We start from the raw sequence: 26897 nt of genomic DNA, 5'->3' as shown, positions 1-26897 counted from the left end.
CTCTCTCTCGCTATATATATATATATATATATATATATATATATATATATATATATATATATATATATATATGTGTGTGTGTGTGTGTGTGTGTGTGTCTGTTATTTGTGAATTTTTCAATTTTGAGACCCCCATTCGATAGAGCATCAAAGCTATTTGAAAGAAGTAATGGAATTTTTCGCGCTACTCTTAGCATTCCCGAGATATTGGCCCAAAAGGTTCTGATTTCAGGAGATTTAATGAGCCACATCTTGGGAAACGTAAGTCATAAAGAGATGATATTGGCATTGATCAATACCTAATAGGATTGTGAACATTTTGGTACCAAATAATAACCGGTGACCACTGGTTTATCCAACAATAGTAAAGTATATAGATCAATTGGTATAAAGGTCTGTAGCAGTTAATAAGAAAAATTAATTCTTTTTAAAGTTTGCTCTGGCAATGGTCTTGGAGCATTCTCAACTGGTTTAAATCTGATTTCGGTCTACAGCTCCCTTCAGCAACAAGGCTACATGAGACGTGGACCTACAGCTTAATGTGAGATCCGTATCATATGAGCTCCCGCTAGGAATTGAACTCGGGTCCTCGACGCCAATGGTACATGCGCTAACCACTTAGCTACGAAGGAACTCCGACAGCAAGAAAGAGAGGTAGAAAACAAAGAGAATAACATGCAAAAAGAAATGCAAAGCAACACGAGTAATGCATACAGAGTACAGGTAAAACACACAGAGTACAGGTAAAACACACAGAGTACAGGTAAAACACACAGAGTACAGGTAAAACATACAGAGTACAGGTAAAACACACAGAGTACAGGTAAAACATACATAGTACAGGTAAAACACACAGAGTACAGGTAAAACACACAGAGTACAGGTAAAACACACAGAGTACAGGTAAAACATACAGAGTACAGGTAAAACACACAGAGTACAGGTAAAACATACATAGTACAGGTAAAACACACAGAGTATAGGTAAAACACACAGAGTACAGGTAAAACATACAGAGTACAGGTAAAACACACAGAGTACAGGTAAAACATACATAGTACAGGTAAAACATACATAGTACAGGTAAAACATACATAGTACAGGTAAAACATACAGAGTACAGGTAAAACAAAATAACGAGTGAGTAGAAAGAATCAGTTAAAATGTTCGAAGAGCGTTGCCAGAACGAACTTAAAATGAATTAATTTTTTCGAAATCTATATGAAATTGTATATTAAATTTATTTGATTAAATTCAATAGATAATACAATATAGATAATTATATAAACATAAATTATAATTGTAATAAAATATTTAGAAAATTATAATACAAATTGTAGGCAACTAACTACAGTAAATTCAAACTTTTGTAATGTTATTTAAAGTATTTAAAAATTTAAAATGTATGGAAATTTTATATTTCAATTATTTCCATAATGTCGTCATCTGTCATGTGGCATACTGTGCACACAAAGTTAACAGGTTTGATGTTCTATCGAATGGAAGGCTCAAAATTGAATCATCAACACCAATATGATGTCTCCATGACTTACGGTTTCCGAGATATGGCTCCTTAAATCTCTCGAAATCAGAACTCTTTTGGCCAATATCTCGGTAACGGTAAGAGTGACGTGAAAAATTCCATTACTTTTTTTTCAGATCCTTTTTGATGCTATATCGAATGGAGGGATCAAAATTAAAAAAAAAAAAAAATCACAAATAACACACAAACACACACACAGACATAGAGAATTCAGTAACGAAATTTTCAAAGTCTCTGAAAAGAATTATTGAAAAATAATACAGAAAATAGAAAACAAACTATCGCAAAAAGAAAAAAAGGAAATAAATTCAAGTAGAAAGAGAAACAGATAAATAAGAGAAATTCGAAATATACTGTGAAGGATAGATTGTAAAATGGAGAAGCAGAGATGGAGAATTACAAAAATCACAGAAAGAGATGTAAAGCACATAAAATCTAAATGCAAAAAGAAACAAAAAGTTGTTTGAGGTTCTTCGAGACGCGAGATATAGCTGTCAGGAATATTAAATTACGATTTGTTCACGATAAGTTTGGCATGTTTGGCATATAAAACAGGATCCTAAATCTTTGAATTAAGGGGTTATACATAAAAACAGTTGATAGAATGTTACATTCACACAAGTTATGTTTTTTCACGTATACACAAATTCAGTTTTAATTTTTCCATGCTAAGAAGTTTTTCAGTTGAATTAACATAACTTTAAGAATTTAAATGTGAAGCTCTTTTGTTTATTGACGTAATAACATCTGAATATAAATATTGTAAAAAAAAAAAAAAAAGTTTAAGAGCTTATTTTTGCAATGTTTGCTTTTCAGTTGATCAATTCAAACCTTCGTTTTTAAAATACCAAAAAATGTCTTCTCATGTTATTCTTGGATTTTCGTTTATAACTTCTATTATGACAAATTTTATTTTATATGTAGCGTAGTCGCTAACGCTCTCGTCTTCGGTGCGAGCGGTCCCAGGTTCGTTTCCCGGTGGGGGCACTCGGTCGAAAAAGTGTAACAAGCTTTTTCAGGGCAGCCATCCTGAATAAGGTTTTCCTAATTCATACCAGGCAAATACCGGCGTGGTATCTAACTTATAGGTCCCAGGCCACTTCCTTCCTTTAGCAATCCTTTCTTCCTTCCCTTTCCCCGGATTGTGAGCTCACCGAGGGACGTCATCCCTCGAAACGTGACGGGCTAAATGGTCTTCGATGCCGACAGCCCAGAAATCTAAATCCTAAATCCTTTTATTTCATATATCTTTTATGAGACGAAAGAGTCCAAATTTTCGAGACGATATGAAAAAGAGTCTCAAATCTAGACTCTCTGGTCTCGTGTACAATCCTTCACATTGAATATATTAAAGCGAGGCTTGAAATAAATGCTTCATTCTGATGTTTCAGTGAAAGGCTAATATGGAGAAAACGATATTATCAACAATACTACTGTAACTATATAGTGCATCTGTTGTAATAAGAACCATCCTAATATATATATATAATGCTTTGAGTAATGTTTATACTAGTATACTTATATTTTTTAAATGGTGTTAATTAAAATTCCATTAATTTACATTAATATTAATAGAAGAAAATTCTTACTAATTTCTTTAAATAATTAAATAACATCAAGATTATTTGAATTTGCATGATTTTTTAGAATTATTGTAGAATCTACAACTATAGTTGTGATAGACAATTCATTTTATTTTTTTCTCTCTGGCTAATGTTCAATCTAAGAAACAATTTGCAAAACGCTGTCCTAGTCCCTATTTCTTTTTTTTTCAACCGTTAAAGACAGAAATTTAAATCAAGTTATAGAACAATTTGTTCATGTAAATTTAAAACTACTTCCACTATAATTTCGTATATTATTTATTTTATTAAGTTAGTTTTCCACCTTATTTTCTAGCTTATGTTAGTTTCCTCTTCTTTATATGTTTACCGTTTTCTTCATTTTTCTCTTTTCCAGCAAGTGATAAATATATGTTTCCAAGCTCGTTCCCTCAAGCCAGCGAAACTCACGGAGGAGACGATGTAGCGGTATTCGCTCGGGGACCTTGGGCTCATCTCTTCACGGGATCCTACGAACAGAACCTCATTCCACACATAATGGCATACGCATCGTGTGTTGGAACAGGCCTCAAGGCTTGTAACAATTACGCTGGGAACCACTGACAAAAACAAAAAATGATGGTTATATCTCCTTCAATTCAGTAAGAAAAACAAACAGTGTTGTTCCTTCCTTGGTTTCTCTACTTGGAGACAGATAAAAATAGAATCACTTTGTTTTTCATCTCGTGAAAGACAAAGAATGGGCAGCTGCTGTAAAAAAAGACATTGAAATTTCCTTTTTAAATCAGGAATTGTGTTTATCTAGTCTTGACATTAAAATTAACGGCAAATTAGTAGCTGGGTCTTACATAGGAATTTAGAATATTTTAATTTATTACGTTTTGTTACTATGTATTTTCAATCTGTAACATAAAATTGAGATTTTTTTTTTTTTAATGAATTTGCGTGTTCCCCTTTCTGAAAAGAATGTGCGTATGAAAAAACTTTAATGTATGTTTTGATAATTGCCTTGTAAGAATGTCAGATGGTAGCACTGTAAACGTTATTTCAATATTATTATTCAGATGATTGTTGGAATTATTTATTTCTCATTATTTCGAAATTATTCGTTATCCTCGACCAATTGTTCACTATGTGACTAATTATCCGATCATCCTTATGTGATTGGACAAATTATTTGACCAAGTTTTCATCTCACTACTACTATACGTACTGTTCAGTATTAATTTAATTTTTGGAGCGATTCTTTATTGTGTTAAATTTATTGATCTAGGGGACTGTTTGATCTTTTAAGTAGCTATTATTCAGTATTCACTTAAATATTTGAGTAATTTTTCATTGCTTGACTAATGATACAACAATTGTACATGTTGGACTAATTCTAACTATTGTTCATTATTTACTCAGATATTCTTACAATTGTTCATTGTTTAGCAAACAATTCAAATTATTGTTCAATTTTCTACTCAGTATTCGATCAATCGTTCAAACAATTGTTCATTATTTCACTTCACCAATCGCTTGACCAATTATTCAATATTTGACTAATTATTCGAGCAACTGTTCATTATTTTATTACTAATAATTCGAACTACTGGTCAGTGGTCGCTTAATTATTCGAACAGTTGTTCATTATTCGATTAATGTTTCGAACAATTTTTCATTCTTTGAACAATAATTCAAACTATTGTTCAGTTTTCGACTAATTATTCGACCAGTTGTTCAGTGTTCGATAAATTATTCGACTAATTTTTCAGTATTCGATTAATTATTCGACCAATTGCTTATTATTTGGCTAGTTATTCGAACTATTAGTCAGCATTCGACTAATTATTTGAACATGTTTTAGTATTCGACCGATGCTTTATTCGACAAGTTTCGTGTTATTTAACTTATTATTTGACCGATTATAAATTATTCGAACTAATGTTTAAAATTCGATTAATTCTTCGAACAGTCCTTCATTCTTTTGCTAATACTTCAATTCTTCTATATTGTTCGAATGAATAATCCCAGCTCGCTCCAAGTGAACTTTGTGGTGGAGAAACACCGTGTGCGTGGGTTTCTTCGGGGTTCTCCCGTTTCCTCACACTTTCTTCAATCCACCATTTCACTCATTTCTTATCATCACCATCTCCTTTAGCCTAGCCAACATAACCGTGGGACGTAAAACTCAAAGATTTCATTTCATTTTCATTTTCGAATCAACAGATAATTTTTCAAAATAGTATTTGAATAACGAAAATTTGAATACTTGGAACATTACGAATTTAAAATTAATACGATATTCCAGCTTAATCAAGAAAAAGCCTCAGGTACGATACCATAATACTGTTCTGTATTATAGGGTAAAGATTTCTCTTCGAATAATTAATAATTGCTCGACTCAACAAATAGCTGTTCGAAGAATGATGAATAGCCGAATACTTTTCGACTTAAGAGTATTTTTTGATTTTAGAAGAATTTAAATGTAATTCTCAAGTTTATCAAGAAAAGGCGTGAGAGATGCTATATCAGAAGACACAGTGCTTTCATATCTTTTAGGATGGTTAGAAAGAACAATAATATAATTCGCGAAGAATACATGGTTGAAGTGGGGAGCGGATTTATATCCTGAAAAAGCTGAGTGTAAAAGTGCTGTAAATAGCGGTCCCACTACCAAAATAATGATAAAAATAAATAAAACGGTATTACCTTTCTCATATGTTTTCAGTAAAAGTATTTCTTTCTTATGGTGCAACATACAATCTACCTGAAGTCAATTAAAAATACACGAGCTTCATGTTTCGCAAAGACAACCGTACAATGTTTTTCCATTTGTTGTAATTCATTACTGAGTTTTGTTATTGAAAATGTTTTCTAAGATAGAAAATAAATGCTGTCAAAAGTACTATAAAACAAGTAAATAAATAAATAAATAAAATATATTATTTGTCTTATATCTTTTTATTTATTACCCTAAGGGTTAGTGTTTGTTTTAAAAGTCGGATCTCCAAGTTCCCTTTAAGCGTTGTTAGCGAATGAGAGAGCTGCGTTGTTGCCAAGTCTTTGTTACACAAGAACGAGATGTATATGTTAACCAATCTCGCTGTGGAGCCTCGCTTAGTCATACAGCAACGTCGCGTCAGGGTCTTCATTCTGTTTGCCTAATCTGCATGTCATTGATCGTGTCCTACACTATAATTAACATGACATATATATATATTACTGAAATACAGAAGCCTACAATCATGCGTCCCCCCACCTTTTCAGAGAAACTTTTACCCCTGAGTACAATGTGATTTAAAATCAGTGATAACATTTTAAACATCTGTGCAAACACGCTTCACCATCGTGTCCTAGAATCTCAAGTGTTTGTCGCTAGTCCACTAGCAGCGCCTTAAGGTGGATCACTAGGTGTTCCCAGTGCTATGCTAAACGTTGCTTACATATTGTGGCGTTGCCAGATATTGTCGACTGTTTACTGATGCCAGATAATAAAGGAAATAATCCTGGAATTCTGCTTGGATACTTACTAGAGGAATTAGTTTTCGACCCTTATCGCAGTTCCGCTTCTCGAACTGCAAGGCTAGAATCCAGGAAGTTTCTTATTGTGACTACTACAGTAAACGTACAAATTTGGCAACAACGCAATATGGTGTTCTGCGCAAGTTTCGTCTCAAAATCTATTTCCTTAAATGTAAATTAATATTTAAATAAAATGTAAAACATAACACGAAAAACGGACAAACAATATATCTATTTCGTAATAAGATCGTTACTTTAAAATACTTTACACATACAAATAAACATTTCGTAAAACTGAGCACTTCTTGTAAGATCTTACAGCAAGTGCCATCTTGTGTGTTCATTGTAAAACGAATCAAATATTTTCTTTCATTTGTTACCTTTTTCGATATCAGGAGACACAACCAAATGAATCAGTGTCTTGTGCTGTAGCTGAAACATTACTCTATCTTATACTACAATATTTATAATATGTAACGTTTCATCGCGCAGTAGTTAAGGCAATGAGCTAAAATATGTACTGACTTCCGGGTGGTGATCCACCTTAATAAGTACAGGACCTCATTCGTTCACAATATGGCATTCATGCAACAAAAGGAATTCTACGTTCTCGAATTTACCAAGATTGTCTGCGTAATTACGGGATTACAGGATTGGTTCACCAATGACAAAGAACATTATTCGGTATTGATAGCAATAATTTTAAGAAAAAGTGTGTTTATGTAAGGGAGGGTGTCCAGGGCGAAAACACATCTAAAAAATGCAACGGACTTAAGAAGATTCATATTGGTCCCCATCATCTCCTGGCAATTGGGCTTTCTCTTGCGGCAGCAGATGAAGGATACATACAAAGTTACAATGTGTGAAGCTTGAGGCTTTACTTAATAGTTTGCAATTTATGTAAGTTTAACGTGTTTACATGATTAACTATTAATTATTTGAATTCAGTCTGTTAGTTTTGAAACACTTTTTTTAGACCTGCTTGTTCTATATTCAAGTCATATTTCAATTTTGAAAAAATCCGTATTATAGCCATACAAGAGTGGATAAAATTTAAGTTTGAAAACATCATATTATATAGATAAGAAAATATTCGTATATAAATATCCGTTTGTGATACCACAGCATACCAAAAATATCCATCTAATGTTTCTAGTTAAGAAGAAAAATGAAACCTGTTAGTTAAGCGAAGTTGCATGCTTCTGAAGGTTGCTCAAATTTCTAGTCTTCCAAACTATGCTTTAGATCGAAAGTTAGAATGACTGTATCAGTTTGTCCGACCCTCTATCGGCAGCTATAGAGTAATAACAGTAAGAGATAACGATTTTTTTTTTTTTTGGAACTATTGATTCAGCATCCCAAGAAAATGTTCCATATCTATCCTTAACCATCTATTCAAATCCGAAGTGGTAAACATCTAACATTCCCGGTTTCAACGTTGATCACAGAGAGATTTTTTGGGGGTATGGATCAAGAGCGCCGATTTCTCTGTAAATTTGGATGGGGGCATTCAGATGCAGAAGGTATATACGTATATGAGGATTTTAAGATAAATTGCATTAAAATTATGCCAAATATTGAACATTCATAAATACAATAGGGGCACCAACATGAGCTTTGCCCCCCAGGATCGGCGCCCTTGGTATGGATTAACCCTTTTAGAATCCTGGCATTTTGGGCTATTTTTTAGACTTTCAGTCAAGCAGCTACTGCATCGTCACTATTTATCCTAGGATCATGGTCCATACCTCGTTCTCTTCAGAATAAAGCTGGCTTTCAAATGGTATCACTTGCATGCCCATACCATATACCAGAAGCGGGAAAAATGTCAAAGTGAAAATTTCGGAGGGAAAATTTTTTCTCGAACTTTGGCCCCCCCCTGGACCCCCCTGTGTGATCGTAGCCATCAAAAAAAATCTGATAAATAGTACTTGATATACTGAATGTGTGTGCCAAATTTCAAGTTTCTATCTTGAATAGTAAGGGCGAGAGAATTTGTACCAAAAATTCCCACAATGCCCCAAATGACCATAAAACACTATGATCTCAGGGAAAAAAATTCCTGAGACATCCCTAATTACCCTAGGACTATAATTCGCCAATCATTCTCTTCAGAATAGAACTGTCTTTCAGGCGGTACCATTCACATGTCTCCATCATGTATCTAAGGCGGGAAATTTCTGAAAAAAGGGATTTTTTGGGGCAAAATTTTCCTTTTTCAACTTTTGCCCCTCTGGACCCCCCATGTTTTTACGCAGAAATCGAAAAAAAACTTCTGGTAAATACTACTCGGTGGACTGAATGTTTGTGCAAAATTTCAATCTTCTACGTTCAAAAATAAGCCCGCCAAAAATATATATATACCGACAATGCCCCATTTTTCGACCCTAATGCCAATACCGACAATGTACCATGAAAAACGCGTATGGTACAAATTGTACCATAGGATCCCAAAGGGGTTAAGAATCCCAAAGGTACGTTCCATATTCGCCTCTAATTCTCTATTCAAACAGGAAATAGTTACTATTTTCTCCCAAATGATCTTTAAGTTACAGTGACAAAAAAGTATTCATACACCAAAAAATTTAGTTGTAGGTGAGCTATATGTGAAAGTAGAAAATTAAAAGTGTTATTGAAACAAAGAGACGGAATAGCACTAACAGCTGTATTAGTTGAAAATCCGCCAAGACTATAACGAGACGAACAGAATGTGAATCACGTAATTATTATACTCAAAAAAGTATTGATACAGCGGGACTGTTATCCTCTTCTGTGCCTTGAACACTAAGTACTATCCAAGTCGAACAACCGTACTGTACCGGTATCTGCAGCAAGGGTTCATTGCATGTCTATTAGTCTGCTCTCATTGTGAGTGCTAGTGGTCAACAGTAGTTCTTTCAGAATAACTGTTCCGGGGGGGCAAACTTTGTATTTTTGGAGGCACTACTGATAATATTCTATTTATTATTATATAATAGACGCATTATTTTGGTCTCCTTCCGGGGGCACTTTCAGAGCTCCGGGGGACATTGCCTCCCCCTAAATCATCTCTGGAAGAAACACTGGTGGTCAACATGGGTGTAACAAAAGTAAACTTTCCTTAACGGAATGTGATGAAGTGTTTTCTCTTTATAAAGAAGATAGGAAAAAAAAATGAAATGAAATCTTTGAGTTTTACGTCCCACGGTTATGCCGGTTAGGCTAAAGGAGACGGTGATGATGAGTAATGAATGAAATGGTGGAATGAAGAAAGTGGGAGGAAACGGGAGGGCCCCGAGAAAACCCACGCACACGGTGTTTGTCCACCACAAAGCTCACTTGGCGGGGGCTGGGATCGAACCCGGGACCCCAAGCACCAGAGGTGAACGCTCTACCACTGAGCCACCGCGGCCCCAAAAGAAGATAGGAGTTATCGTGAAATTGCAAATACTCTCTCAGTTAATTTTGGCTGTTAGTTTCATCAACGAGAAATATATGAAGATCAGGGCACCCAAAAGTGCTTACATGCCGCGACCAACGGAAAGTAGTCAATTTAGAAGGTAAAGCTCCCTTCAGAAGTGCTGTGTCTTTAGCTGAAGAAATCACGTCAACATCTACTTGCACTATGAATTCTCAAACCATACGAAATGTGCTACATACTACCAATTTTCATTCTAGGACAGCCAGGAAAAAAAAAAAAAAAACATCTCAGAAGTAAACCGACAAAATAACCTAAAATTTGCCAACGAATACCATACTAATCCTAATGAATTTTGGGATACTGTTGTATTTTCCGATGAATCGAAGTTTAATGTATTCGGATCAGATGGCGAAAATGGGTACAGCGAAAGCCAAACAGTGAATGACAATCGCAACATATTATCCCTACAGTAAAACATGGAGGAGGAAGTGTGATGGTTTGAGGATTCATGGCGTCTTCTGGATTGGGAAACTTAGTTTTTATTGAAGGAGTCATGGATACTAATATGTATATTAGGGTGTTGCGCCATAACTTATCAAGCAGTGTGTAGAAGTTGGATCTTGACAGGGTCTTTGTTTTAAAACAGGACAAGCACACCGCTTTAAAAACTAGGGAGTGGTTACTGTATAACGCTTCACGATGGCTTCTGACTCCTCCACAAAGCCCAGATGTCAATCTTATCGAGCACTTGTGGGATTATCTGTGTAAAAGCTCAGAAACGCCGTCCTTCGAGCAAGGAAGCACTACGAAAGATACTTTTGGACGAGTAGTCTAAGATTTCAACAGAAATGGCCAAAACGCTCGTTCGGTCCATGCTCGCAAGGTGTTTCGAGGCAATAATTTGTGTGCACACAAAATATTAAAATCTTGATTTTCTAATACAGATTGTTACAACTCGTCGAGATTTGTAGTTCGTGGTGCTGTATGAGTTTGCCAACTAAAGATGTCTTCTTTTGACATTTTTTTTTAACGAACAAACATAGTAAATTATTCAAATGATTGCAACATTATTTTAATTTAACCTTCATATAAATATCGACTGTGTTAAGGAAAAAGGTCGTAACCCTCAAAGAATTGAAAATGTGGATTTTTATCTTATTCAGCTCACAATAGGTCAGGCTATAGGTGAGAATAATATTGTAAGCTTGTGTGTATTATTAAGGCAAATAAACCACTTTTTATACTTGTATCTTGCAAGGATGTAAATGGAAATTAGAGGTTGTTTTTTTGCTCTCCTGAAAAAAGTTGGAAATGAGGCTTACGACGTTTTACCTTAACACCGTCGAATAATCCTGCGTCAAAAACTTTGCGTGTATGAATACTTCTTTTTGAGTCACTGTATGTTCTGTCGAGGGGTACAATAAACCCAATAACCATTATGACAACTGTCGAGAACAAGAGAACGTGAAAGTAGAACAGGAGTTAGAAAGAAAAGAAAGTAATACGTCATTTAAAGTTACTGCGAGAACTTCAGTGTGTAAGGATGCGCACGAGACGAGTCGAGACAGGATTTTCCTGACAAAATTCGAGTCGAGACACCTCTCTTCCAATAGAGAAATATACATTTTTCGAGTCGAGGCATCACTTTTACAGCACATTTTCGAGACGAGACAACCACAAATCTTGTCTCGTGCGCATCCCTATCAGTGTGTGAGAGAAAGAGGGGAAACGATGTACCATCAAACAGAGCATATAATATTATACTTTCTCTAGAGTGTCAAACAATCCGAGACGAATGCGGGAGAAGGAGAGGAGGGGATTAGTGTGGAGCCTAAGCTCTGTGGCTGTGCTGACGCGCTCAACCTGAGCGAAGTGGGAAGGATTTCTTCCACTTTTCTCACACAAAGAGAATGACTCATATTTTGGCAAAGACAAGAAGAATCCACAGTAGAGTTTCGAACCATTGTTTCTTTGCGAGCTCATATTTAAATTATTGTAAAAGGAAAAAAATATGAACATTTACTTACTGTAGTGTATAATCTTGAAATTTAATAACATCTGGTGTATATTTACATAACTTTATTTATTTATTGATTTGTTTTTATGGCGAGCATTTAAGAAATGAATAAACATTCTTGAGCTTCATTTTAAATTGATTTACCAGCAGGGTTGCCAACTGGTCGGTTTTTCACTGGCCTGGTTGGAAATATTGCTGTTATTTTGATTAAAGCCGGTGACCGGTACAAACTTCTTAGCATCCCCTTTATAACCGTTTTTTTTTCAAATTTGTATCTAGTTCGAAGCAATTTCATCTAGTTCAAAATATAAATTTAAAAAGAAATTTTCATTCTGTAAATCCACAACCATCACCTTTCACTTCTATCAACGATTAATATATTTTGTTCATCAGTTTAATCAATTTTAAAGAGATGCCAGGGACTATATCAGGGAAAATTTGAAATTTACTTCTAAGGAATTTTATACATTTATTGAGAGTGAAAAAAGGACTTCTTAAAGCAATTTCCTGTAGTTGAAGAATAAGTTCAAAGAATAAGTTCAATTTCCAAATTCAAAATTGTCTCGTAAAGATGAATACAGGGTGGCCCAAAAGTAGATATACAGTCGTGTACTGATCGACTCATGACATTTTATATCATTTACTTATCGTTATCCATACAGGTATTGACTTAGTTCCTTTATCATTTATTCTTAAATTCTTTTCACTCGGAACAGATCGAACCAAATAAATTCATTATTTTAATAAATTAAAATGTCATATTTGATGGGTATACCTACTTTTGGACCATTCTGTATATTTTTGTTCATTTCGATAATTTTGAAAAGTGCAGATACTGGCAAATACAATAAAATGATTAATGCCGATTTCAGTTTCTCATTTATAGCACAATGTATCTATTAAGCGTATTAGTGAATGTAGTAAGGATATGCAGAATGCAGGTGCTAATGCACTTTTGCCCACTATAGTACATTTCCTTCCCATGGATGGGTCCGAACAGAGATACTTCACACTTGGACCTATATCATAGGAAATTTTGAGGGGGGTGCTGTTTTTTTTTATTTTCCAGAGTTGGCAACCCTATTTACCAGTGAAATGTAACTATGAAAGCAGACATAAGAAACCACAAACAAATATACTGTATGTGTTACACTTATAATTGAAAATTATAAAACAACAGTAAGTAGATAATAGTCAATTACCAAGTCATATAGGGAATGTTTAAGGTGGATGACACTCACGGAGAGACAGTAAATTTAGTCCCCGGTAGACTTGCGGAACTTCATGCATATTGCAAAGTTTTCTCGTGCAAATATGGTTTGCAAACTCGTCTTCGGAATAGGACACCACCAGAGTTCGATTCTCGATATAAATACGTGTGATTTAGAGTCTACGTTAAACAGTCGGTCTGGTCTACATTAAGGATGCGCACGAGATGAGTCGAGACAGGATTTTCCTGACACTATTCGAGTCGAGAAACGGCTCTTCCAATAGAGAAATATACATTTTTCGACTCGAGACATCATTTTTACAGCACATTTTCGAGACGAAACAGCCACAAATCTTGTCTCGTGAGCATCCCTAGTCTACATCTTGGTAACGAAAATGAATGATCGAATGAATTAGTTACTTGCTTTAGAAATGCTCGAAATTAAACGTTTGTTTCAATAGCATACTTGTATCGATCATTATGCTGTATCTATTTAGTTCTTTTGTATCTGTTTCAAATTGGACTCTTAATTATATATGTTAATGGTATGTTAGCGAATGATTTTTACGGAATCGATTAAGACAGATGCACGGTGGCTCAGTGGTAAAGTGCTTATCTTTGGTGCGTAGGGTCCTTGGTTTGATTAACACCCATTGGAATTTGTATTGGACAATTACGTGTTCATGGGTTTCCTCCGGGTTCTCCCTTTTCCTCCACATTCTCATTCCACCACGAACTATTTTATAATTCAATTTATTTTTTAAAAAAAATACAATGAAATCTTTCAGTTTTACGTCCCACGTTTATGCCGGATAGGCTAAAGGAGTCGGTGATAGTGAGAATTGAATGCAATGGTGGAATGAATAAAGTGGGAGGAAACGAAAGATCCGCAAAGAAAACCTACGAATACGGTGTTTGTCCACCACAAAGCCCACTTGACGCGATCTGGGATCGAACCAGGGACCCCACGCCCTAGAGGTGAACGCTCTACCACTGAGCCACCACGTCTCCCAAGTTCATTAATTTATCTGTCTTCTTTTACATAAAAGGCAGTAACATGGGTCGTAAAATTAGAAATTTCATTCCATTTACAGAACGGGTTGAGAAACTTCAATTGAAGAAATACGTTGAGTAAGGTACGCAACATCAATTCGCTTTCACATCTTTGAATAGCTTTAATTCTTTGTACTGAATAACTCTGAATGTAAGACATATGTTGGGTACATGATTATGTAATGGCAATTTTTTCCTACAATATTTGTGTTTAACATGAGAATTTAATTACTGAAGGACCCAAAGCCAAGAGATGATTTTCGACGCGTAGGGGCGGATGCAAAGTCAGTTTAACAGCCATTGGCAATGTAACTTCCCTGCTATAGAACTTTAGACCCGCCACTGATAGTAACTTAGAATTAACTAACAACTCTTCTGTTCAAGCATAATGAAGTATAATTAGATGTCAATATGATACTAGCTGAATCTACGCTCTCTACACAGCGCATCATTCACACATGAGCATGAATCTCCTTGTCATTCCTCACAACATATGTACACTCATGTCCAAAATTATTGTCGCATATCTATAAATATGTTGTTGTAGGAATATAATTTGATAACGAATTCACCCGGTCTTCCTTATAATGTTAGTATGTGTATAATCGACGAAGACATGTATGTGGAAAATTTCATGTCAAAAGAGCAGTAAATAAGAACAATAAAACGAAAAAAAACTTTCTTGTCCATTTAGCAACATTTTGTTTTACTCATTCTAATTTTCGTATTTATAATTCTTTTCCTATGAAATTTACTACAAATATACATTTCCCGATTATATACATAGTATCAGTATTAAAAGAACCTTGCAAAATCATTATCAAATTATATTCTTACAAGAAGACAGTTATAGATATGCGACAATCATTTTGGACATGAGTGTACATGTCCCTTCACAGACACAAGTAAAGGACATCTTGATAAAAATCGGCAAGTAGTACTATAAAGGGGAGAGTTTTTCGATTCTTTTTTCAATATCTCGCACCGTTTGCAAGAGTAAGCCTACTTCCGGTAGGAATTTCTCATTCATGTATGATCAGTGTTTACTTTCTTTAGCATGCAGTACCGGTATGTAATAAGCAAATACATTACATACATAATTAATTATAATGTAAGTGATATATGGTGTTCATTGGGTAAAACACTGCAAACAATATTCATCTTAGACTGGAGAAATGATTATACTTAGTTTTTCATTATCGCATGAAACAAACAGGGGCGTCATTTAGGGGGGCAGGGAGAGGCATTTGCCCCCCTGAGTTTGAGATGTATATAGATTTTATGAATCGAATAGTAGTAAATCATGAAAAACGCGAAATTTTACTTATATCAAGGGGTCTTACCCCCCCAAGCAAAATATCAAATGACGGTCCTGGAAACAAACCCCGTAGAGATATACTAACCCCGTATACAAATGTGTGGAGTTGGAATGTATAACTCGTAGAATATGAAGCTTTACTTTTTAAGGTGGATCACCACCCGGAAGGCAGTTAATAGTTTAGCTCATTGCCTTAATTACTGCGCAATGAGACGTTACATATTATAAATATTGTACTATAAGATAGAGTAATGTTTCAGCTACAGCACAAGATACTGATTCACTTGGTTGTCTCTCCTGATATCGAAAAATGTAACAAATAAAAGAAAATATTTGATTCGTCTTACAATGAGCACACAAGATGGTACTTGCTGATAGATCTTATTAGAAGTGCTCCGTTTTATGAAATGTTTATTTGTATGTGTAAGTATTTTAAAGTAACGATCTTATTACGAAATAGATATATTGTTTGACCGTTTTTAGTGTTATGTTTCATATTTTATTTAAATATTAATTTACATTTAAGGAAATAGATTTTGAGACGAAACTTGCGCAGAACGCCATAATGCGTTGTTGCCAAATTTGTACGTTTACTGTAGTAGTCACAATAAGAAACTTCCTGGATTCTAGCGTTGCAGTTCGAGAAGCGGAATTTCGATAAGGGTCGAAAACTAATTTCTCTAGTAAGTACCATTTCCAAGCAGAATTCTATGATTACTTCCTTTATTATCTGGCATCAGTAAACACTATCTGGCAACGCCACACTATTTAAGCAGCGTTTAGCATAGCACTGGGAACACCTAGTGATCCACCTTAAAATTACAATACTTCCAGTGTACCCTAAAAAATGTAATAAAGAAATAACGGCCATTTTTTAAAAAAATATCCAATTAGAACTGAACAATCTACACAATATTTGCAATCGTTAAGTGAAAATAGCATCTTTCTAACACTTGTGGTTTCCGAAATCTCATTGTCAAAAGAATTCGTCACAAACATATAAACATCCATAAACATTGTTTCTTTATCCATATACACCTGGTTTATCATCCTGGTAGGAAACTTGAAAAACAAAATCAATTTTAACGTGAAAGACACGTAGTATTTTTCCACTCTATGAATTTAAAGATATATAGAAAGAGAAAAAAAGAGAGAGTGTTTGGCAGAGAAGGAAACAAAAAATTCTTTCTTCTTTGTTAAATGAACCTCCAAATGAGTTTGTTAGACTTGACAACGAAGGCGATTTGCGGGGCTGAAATTACCAAAGAGGTCATGTTTGTACTCACGAGATGGATGTGATGACGTCACAGTTAGGTGCAGAATGGAAAGTTACCAGCTTCCTCTCAGTGTTGTCAGCTACCTGGGTTCAAATAATTCTCTTTTTCTTGTGATGGTTTCAAATCAGAAAATGCTTACACAGCTTAGTGCGTGTATCTGAGCAGTGGCGTCAGCAGGGGGAATGTAAAAAGGGGTGTGCAAACATCCCTAAAGTAGATAGGAGCACTTCCTTGAGCTAAGAACCTTTAATGCTTCAGGCAAAAGAAGTAGTGTAATTTCATATTTTGCCACTTGGGGGGGTGGGGGTGGAAGCAAGATGATCTATCGACATAAACTTCACGATTTTAATTATTATATTAATATACATTTTATTAAAAAAGATGTCCTTCTGAAACTCAGAAAGGGGGAAAATTTCCACACTGCGCTCCTAAATGTCCTAGGGCAAAAGTCATATAGGTCACGGGCGTCTCTGGTGGAGGGACGAGGGGGACGCGTCTCCCCAATATTTTGAAGTACAAAATATTCAATATTTTATTCTAATTTAATTTATTTACTAATGACAGAATATCATATAAATAATAATAATTATATTTATTTGGAATATAATATTCAGGCTGTGAAACGATTTTAATCGAGTTCTTGATATACCTTAAGGGGCCCGTGAAGGTAAGCAGAAAGGTAACAAATAGAATCGAAGTTAATAAACACGTTGGGCTAGGTAGTACCATTTAAATCATTTTCTTTGATGCCCCTCCCCCCTGAATTTTACATGCCAGAGACGCCAGTGATATAGGTACGTTAGATTCTTGAAAACAAAGAAACTAGATAAGAATAAGGTAAAGATTTTAAGTTCAAGACAGTTTTGCTCACCGACTCTCTCTTTTCTTCTCCGTCACTCCAGTTCATTTTCAGTTCATTTTGAGTTGAAAGTCCCGCTCAGCAGCGAGGATGCTATGAGACGTGGAACTAGTGATTAACATGGAAACCGAACCACATGAGCTCGCGCCGGGAATTGACTTTGTCAATCCAGTAGCTTAGAAGTGCAATATTTTCTCGTTCCTCAGCATGGAGTAATGGTTTGAATACATTTAAACGCTGATGAATGCGCATCATTGTGTTCGTACAATTACTTTATCAATGTATGGATTTTATACCATGAATCATATAATTCTTAAAAAAAAAAAAAAAAAAAAAAAAACAGTATTTGAGATTTAACATAGGTAAGTAACTTTTAACATGAGATCTTTGGTTGGCTATCGCCTAGTTCAAGAAGTTTTACATTCAGTTTTCCTTACAGAAATAGACAATTTGAAGCCCGATTAACATAAGCTCCATTGGATCCTTACGGAATATTCTGGAAAAAGTGTGCAGGTATATTATCTATCACCAGCGTCCTTGACACTTGAAGTCTGCTGGGGGGGGGGGGGCATTTTTGACCCAACAATATTATTTACATTATATTTCTGTTTACTTCTGTTGAAACGATAACTTGCAACTTTTATTTTAAAGAGTTTGTTTTGCAATATGCGTCAATTGATGTTCGAGAACGTCCATGAGTACGCGAGAAAGAAAATTACATGTTTCAGAAAATGCGAATTGGGGTATAAAAAAGATCCCATGTGGACTTCTTAAAAACTGTAATGTTTTGTTTCTCTATAGTTATAAATTGTAGTATGCATCTGGCAATCATGCAGAGTGTATAACATTTGAGAACTTCTATCCGCCTAATAACATGTCCGGTTATATTGTTCGTTTTATGTGTGCTGGGATTCTGTGAAAACAGTTTGTCTTGTTTCCTTTTGCAAGGAATCGAAATTTACATTTCCTTATGGAGAATTTCGGGTTTGTACCAACTTACAGTGTTAAAGAAGCAGAACATGGGAAGAATGTGGTGGTGACACTAGTAGAACTGACGCCCTCAGATGAGACCTTACAGAACCTTCACAAGGGGCCGTTCACACGTTACGTAACGGTATTTTTTTTTACCAATTTTTACCCCTCTTCACCCTTTGTCACACACCGTAACGCAAAGCCGAACCCCTTGTCCCCTTTGTCACGTGACGCTTTTTGATTTGTATTTTCACCAATTTTTGTTATTTGGGAGATTATTACAATAAAAAAACTAAATCTAATGGCAGAACTTTTTATTACAAACTGCTTGTATTCTGAATATATTTGTAGCGTATTTTTCGCCAATAAATCAAAGTATGGTACTACCATAATAATATTTTAACCCCGTAAGGTTGTTTAATTAATCAGTCTTAATTTTTTGATATCACATGTTGTCGTTTTTCTTACGAGATCGCACCCATTCTTTTATGTCACCGTGGCAAGGAGGAAGTATTGCCGGAAGATGAAGGTGAAACAGAATCCAAAGAACTGAGATCAACCTCTTCTCTCAGAATCCAGGATGCTTCCTATATTTGAAGTTCGCCAGTATCGACAATGGGAAGATCTCGTCGACTAGAGATTCGCCGTGGCTGCATACGCGGAGGAGCAAGAATATTTCGTTTCAGAACAAGCTTTCGAGCATCTTCTTTTCATTTTGGACTTTAGACATAAGTTCACCCCTTTTCAAATTCCTCTTGTCCTAAATCAGCGTCAGAATGGGAATAAACTTGGTTTTACCAGGAAAATTCAAATCTAAAGAACAAAACATTAATTATGAGATTAATATCCGACGAATTCGGTTTATAATGTCTTATTTTGCTCTGCAAATCGTGGATCATTCAGTCACGGAAAATAGTATTTAATGAAAAAGGGCTTCTTCTATTTCACATGCGAAATTCCATAGAAGAATGGGGTGGACAATGATTGGAGTGGACAAAATAAAAAGTTTTGAATCATATTATCAGAAGTAGCGATACGAATGAGAACGCGAGGGCATATTTAAGCGATGATTACGATCGCTAACAACTAACTCCAGACAAGCTTCGTTTACCATACATGCAATATGGCGATAGCTACAAAACGAAGTTTTGTTGTAATGTAATTATACGTACCGTTCGTTATCAGTCATGCTGTTAGTAGTGTTTTTGAATCCCTTCTGCATGATTTATTTATATAGATTATATGTTAGCAATTTTACAAAATAATAGAAATATTTGTATTTATATTAAAAAAGAAAAGAACCGAATAAAATTATTTGTTTAAAAGATTGCATATAAAACTGAGAATAAAAATTAAAAAAAACACAGCATAAAATGCCTTAAGTAACGAAGGCATAAACTCCTCCTCCTCATGTGACATTTCGTAATGCAAGGCCGAAACCCTCCCTCCCCCTTGTCGCGTTACATAATATGGGAACGATCTTCAAAGAAGAGAGACGACATTAGTCAAAAAAGAGTAAAATAGAAGTAAGGTTTGGAAACATGGCCGCTTACTCTGAAGCAGTGGAGAAACGCTTCACACACTATATATATATATATTTGGTCTAGGAATTAATTCGTGCGGGTGGACAAGAGATGGCGCAACGAACGGAGCGTCCCACAGTTCCGTGTATCCACACATGTGTTGCAAACCCCTGTCATCGCGTATCGTTCGTAGTATAGGGCAGTGGATTAAAGCGTCAACAACACCAGTTTGTAGTTAAGTGAACATGGCGCAATTTGTGCCTGATAAAGTGTTTTTGCGGGGTGTCCTGCTGCATTACTTTAACATGCAGAAAAGTGCGACTGAAAGTCATCGTATTTTGGTGGAAGTGTATGGTGACCATGCTCTAGCTGAGCGAACGTGTCAGAAGTGGTTTGCACGGTTTAGAAGTGGTGATTTCGGCTTGGCAGACCAAGAGCGAGCTGGATAGCCAAAAAAAGGGGTTTCTGCATCGAATTATTACGGGTGATGAGAAGTGAATCCATTACGAGAACCCTAAACGAAAAAAGGCCTGGGTGAAACCAGGTGAACCAGGTCGATCACAACCAAAACGAGATATTCACTGCGCAAAGGTTATGCTGTGCATATGGTGGGATATGAAAGGTGTGGTGTACTATGAGCTGGTGCAACCGGGTGAAACTATGAATGGAGAACGTTATCGACGACAATTAATGCGTTTGAACCAAGCTCTAGCCAGAACACGACCAGAATGGGAGAACAGACATGATATACTTATTGTTCAACATGATAACGCTCGCCCACATGTCGCAAAACCGGTCAAAACCTATTTAGAAAATGTCGGATGGGAAGTTTTACCCCACCCGCCGTATTCACCAGACGTTGCTCCTTCGGACTACTACTTGTTTGATTGCATGAACAACGATTTGATTGGACAGCGGTTTACTTCTTCAGAAGATATCGAAACATGGGTCTCTGACTGGATCGCTTCCAAGGATGAGGACTTCTTTCGCCACGGAATCCGTACATTGCCTGACAGATGGGCGAAAGTGGTGGCTAGCGATGGACAATATTTTTCTTAAGGTATTTATGTATTTTGTGTTTGTACTACAGCTTCAATGTGTGCGTACCAACCGCACGAATTAATTCCTAGACCAAATATATATATAAGATATTTGTCTTTTTCTTCTATTTTTAGTTCTGATATTTCGTACCAAGGGCGCCCATGTCGTGGTTTCCAAGGGGGGAAAATATAAGCGAGGTTTCAAATACAGTTTCAAATTTTGCTATAACTAATATAAAAATTCTATTGGGCTTTCGATATTCCCAAGTACGATTTCCTCTTGGGGAGGGGGGGGGGAACCGATCGCGCCACCTTGACCTTGTTTCGTACTGTAATAGGGATGCTGATATACATTAATCGCTATACCAGTAAGATGATCCCTGATAATTCATAAATATAGCATTAATGCTTGAGTTTTCAATAATCTTTGCAATATATGTTTACTCTGTTCCTTTAAGTATAAAAATTTATAATTAGTGAAACTTGGTGTTTAGAATTTTTTTCCGAAGTATACATTTCTGGGGTAGGGTGCTGACTGCCACGAGCCTGAGAGAAAGTTGCTAGACGTAACATTACCGGACACCAAGAAGCATGAAAGAATCTAGATGAACCTTAGGATCGTGTTGTTCAGACCAACACCTAACAAAGGTAAACAGGTCTCTGTATGTACATTCATGTCCAAAATTATCGTCACATGATTATAAATATGTTGTTCTAGTAATATAATTTGATAACGAATTCGCCCGGTATTTCTTATAATGTTAGTATGTGTATAATCGGCAAAGACAAGTATGTGGTAAATTTCATGTCAAAAGAGCAGTAAATAAGAACAATAAAACGAAAATAAAATTTTCTTGTCCATTTAGTTACATTTTATTTTACTCATTATGATTTTCGTATTTATAATTCTTTTCCTATGAAATTTATCACAAATATAAATTTCCTGAATATACACATAATATAAGTATTAAAAGTACTCTGCAAAATTATCAAATTATATTCTTACAAGAAGACAGTTATAGATATGCGACAATAATTTTGGACATGAGTGTACTTTCAGTTTTGTCAGGGAGCGGTGCGTACAAAATTGGTACGATTTATGTATTCTCACTTGAACTCCCTATGTCAGCATGAACTGTGTACAGCTGTGCAAATTGTTTCGAGCAGCTCTTGAAAGTTCCATCAAAAAAGCACTGCTGGCTGTACCTCACAAGGGAAGTTCAGGAGAAAGCACTCGCCTGCAGAGGAACTAAGCATGCCATTTGAAGTCCCAATTCATGCTGATTATAACAAGCTAATAAAATTCCTGTACGGTTGAGAACGGTTCGAGATATTCAACTTGGAAGTTTATATGAGAAAATGAGGATATACGCGTTAAGTACAACATAATTAGTAACGAATATTGACATACGAATTGAAAGCTATCGGAAGTAACAGAAAAAAATTGTTTCGCAATCACTAACGGGTTTATTAGATACAGTTAGTCATTACATTGTTCACAATAATCATAGGTTAGAGATGAAAATTGATCACTGTTGTTCTGTTTTATGAAGAAATGACGCAGGCAAAAGACTCTCTTGCACCATGAACTAGAGACCTGCACGGGCCGAATTTTTCGGCCCGAGCCCAATCCAGCCCGAACGTACCTAGGCCCGGCCCAGCCCGGGCCCGAAAAGTTTTGGAAATTTTCGGCCCGAGCCCGGCCCGGCCCGATGACTTTTTAAAAATTCTTGGCCCAAGCCCTTCCCGGGCCCGATAAATTTTAAAAGTTTTTGGCCCGACCCAGGCCCAATATTTTTTTTAAAAATTAGCTCGAGCCCCAATCTTTCTCAAAATTTAATACTAAATTTGATCTAACCCTCAGAAACATTTTCTAAACTCTGTTTCACAACCTGACGCTTGCCTCCCGAATGGTACCATTGCCTCCTAGAACTTGCCTGTCATCGAGAGAACAAAAACTCCATTCCCTGTAACAAAAATCTAACTTAATTCATTTTTAGCATAAAGTGAAGATGGCAATATTGTTTAGCGACAGGCAAAATATTTCCACCCCTTCTTGTCATATTTTGGGTTCAGTGAAGGTCAAGGTCAGAGCTTAATTTACCGCATAATGCCTGCAATCCTCTATAGTGAAAGTGGAGCCGCTAAGAAACACAAACTGTAAATAGCTATTGCATTCTTTGTAACAATTTTCACGGACACACTTCTTCAACGTTTGGCTTTATTCCAGTTATCGTTTAACGAAAGTTAATAATTGTTAAAGAATTGCAATTGATCGGTCCCAGCCCGGTCAGACCTGAAGAGAAATCAGTGTCGGCCAGCCCAAGCCCGGCCCGGCCCAAAGAAATAACAGTGTCGGCCCGCCCAAGCCCGGCCCGGCCCAAAGAAATAGCAGAGTCGGCCCGTCCAAGCCCGGCCCGTGCAGGTCTCTACCATGAACATTTTATATGTGCAATTGTGTTGCATCCATCAAGAGAACAGTTCGCAGAACCAAAGCAAAAAGCAAATTCGACAAATGATTCAAAAGTTATAGGCCTATAATTTGTTAGTAACCTGCCTTGCAGAACGCAAACTGAAGTAATGTGACAAATATCTTATCAATATATATATATAGTGTGTGAAGCGTTTCGCCACTGCTTCAGAGTAAGCGACCATATTTCGAAACCTTACGACGCAACAGGCATGATTACCCCTATCATTTTATAGAAAAATACCCACTAAAGCATCTAATTTCTTACTTTCACACAAAACAATTGCAATCTTTGTGATCGGTTGTCAGAAGAAACAAAATCCGAATATTCCATGTGTAACAGGCTGTTCAATTACAGAAGCGTTCTCCCTGTGAGTTGCTTCCTCTCAGGTGATAATTTTATTTTGGATTTCCATTTGTCAAAACTTCTTTATACTGGGTGTCCTAAAATAGTGACTCACTTGTTGTTAGGTGCGGTAGGTTAAGTTGTATTATTGATGTTGTTTGTTTGTTTGTTTGTTTGTTTCTTATTTTGTTTGAGTTGTGGTGTAATGGCTTTTTTCCTTTTTTTCAGTTGGCAACACTACAAGATGGCGGCTTGAGAAACATGTCCAATGCGTTCGCCTATTTTCTGAGACACACAACGTTACGGAAGTCAAGCGACGAATGAAGGAGCTGCATTGAGAAAAAAATTGTAGGTGGCGTACTTAAAAAGATGCGTAATTCCTGTAGTTTTTGGACTTAACGTACAGCAGACGTATAACTGAAAACACATGTTTTATAATATTTTCCGGATAAGTGTTCCATCTTTATGTACTTTCCGTACGAAACAATGTAGGCGGTCAGTATCTCACATACAAATTGACGTATATAATGTATAGCTGACGAAGGTAACATAAGTATATGTATGTGATATACGGTAAACTGTTAGATGTTAGACATCCTGGAACGGTATGATGTAACATCTAAGAGCAGTGCCTATGTAGCATACGGATAACATATGCTCCGTAGTGATTTCTATAGTAAGCAAGAGGATTCCGTATATTTGTACAATATAGCGCTGTCCGGAGAACGGATTTTTCTTAGTGTGTACGGTGATCCTGCGCTTCACCCCTCTTGAATTTTCCCTCTGGGGACATTTGAAGGACAAGGCATATGCAAGACTCATAACAGTGTTGCAGAATTAAGGTTCCGAATCACCGAGGAATACAACGATATTCTCCTTCAGATGTGTCGACATGAGTGCAAAAATGTGTGCCTCCGGTTGCAGGAATGCATCGATGTTAATGGCCGCCAGGTGAATCTCCAAATGGAGAATAGGAATTAGATACTGTAAAGCACTTGATTTTTACATCATTCGTCTGTACCTATAATTTTGCTTCATGCCATTCTTGTTTATTATAAAAATGTACTGATTACTGAAAAGGTGAGTCACTACTTCTGCTACACACTGTACAAAGGTATATTTACCCTGTCCTTCCAATGATAATGCTCCTTCCCAACTTCCATTTGAATTTATTAGGCATAATGGCATGGGTCTCCTGCTTCATAAAATACAACTCCCGTTTATCTTTAACAAAGAAACAACGCGTCTCTTTCTCTCAGCTATATAAGTAATAAAAGCATAACTTATTTCGCAAATACTTTATCCAACTTTTCACAACCATTCCCACTTGAAAGACATTTCAACACTAGTGTTCCCTTTTTTTTTTAACTGACTTTCATTCCCATCTGTCGATGGGAGGGCCGTAGAAGGTTACGCCTTCTCTTTGGCCAGTGGTGTAGATTAATAATTGTTAAGTACTGTAGAGATGATCGTCAGGTTTCAATAAGATGTTGGAGAACTTAAGGTAAAAATGTCAAATTTAATGCGCCTGAGAAAGGAGTGGTAAGCTTAGGCTAAAAGTCGTGGCCTATGTGCTCGGATCTTTATCGATAGAGATGTGGATGGGTTTGGTATATATTGCGCTCCGGGTTGTAGTCAGGTGAATTTGTAGCTCTTTCGTAAATGGCGAGGAGGTGGTCCAGAGGAGGATATCCAGAACGGGGGAGAGCAGGAGACTGGTCCAAGAGATCGGCGATTGTAAGATGAGATGTAGCTATATGATGTGTGATATAGCAGGTTCGAAGGGTAATAGTGTTCCCTCAACACAAGACAGATAACAATAATTCTGAAAGTTGACTTGCCACTGGAAGTGAGAAACTGGAGTCTGTTGTTTCTGCTGCAATAAACCTTTAAGCTTTTCAAATTAAATTTTAGAGTTAAATATTAAGAAAGAACTACTTACAAGAATGCGCTATTAAAACGACATATTTCCTTTGCTTCTCTCACAAATACAATCAATTGTTCAACTGTACCATCTGTAAGATTGAATTATTCTAACTCTACGTTACGTAAATATCTATTGTAGCCCTTAATTTATTATTTATATTACTCACGGTTAAAAAATGTGTCCATTTAGACACTGTGCTATGCTTTAGTGTCGGAAGTCTTAAAAATGGGTTTTGTCCCTTTCGTTCATCTGTCGACACTTACCGGTATCACAGCAAAAACAATAAGAGATACCGAAAAGCAAATTTTTTGCAATCGATTCAGCGTCTCAAAAATAGGTTCCATCTTATCCGTTAATTCTCTGTTCAAATTATTCTCTTTCCAGCTTTAGAAAAAAGTAGATGTAAACAATCGCACCTGACTAGCAGTCGGTCGATGACCAGTGATTGGTTGTTGTTCTCATTGCACTAGTATCCTACCGCAATATAATCCCTAGTAAAACAATAATTTTGAATAAAGATATCTGAATTTATCCTGCATTTTGTGATAAGAAACGCAAGATATATAATATTTAACAACAGATGTAACTTTATTTCACCCATACTCGTACTTGGACATATAGTATTTACTGCGCATGCGTATGTGTTCGCGGGCCGACCCCGTTCATTTGAAATTGTAGAATGCAGAGTTTCATGGTGATGACGAGTGACAATCCATCTTCGTCTCGTGTTATAAAACACAAAAGAGGACAACAGGAACAGAGGCAATCTCGTTTATATAACGATTTGAGAAAATACATATTTCCAGCATAGCAGTAGTTAGTGTCAGTGCGTTAATTATTTACCAACCAACCATAGCCTTACACTTTGGAAATT

The 26897-nt window shown here is 36.1% G+C and overlaps 1 protein-coding gene across 1 annotated transcript in view; it reads left to right on the top strand.

The window, feature by feature from the left end:
• LOC145670991 (membrane-bound alkaline phosphatase-like) overlaps window positions 1-4036 on the top strand; it is a 71361-nt gene extending 67325 nt beyond the window's left edge. Inside the window, exon 10 of the mRNA XM_081739621.1 lies at window positions 3502-4036. Within this exon, the coding sequence (XP_081595747.1) occupies window positions 3502-3707 (206 nt within the window). The 3' untranslated portion in view covers window positions 3708-4036. The remainder of the gene's footprint in view (window positions 1-3501) is intronic.
• The last annotated feature ends 22861 nt before the right edge of the window (window positions 4037-26897 follow it).

The sequence above is a fragment of the Thermobia domestica genome, chromosome 15, assembly GCF_964235325.1.
Source record: "Thermobia domestica chromosome 15, izTheDome1.hap1.1, whole genome shotgun sequence".
NCBI lineage: Eukaryota > Metazoa > Arthropoda > Insecta > Zygentoma > Lepismatidae > Thermobia > Thermobia domestica.
The sequence above is the reverse complement of the archived record's forward strand: the minus strand, read 5'-3'. Positions and strand labels throughout refer to the sequence as shown.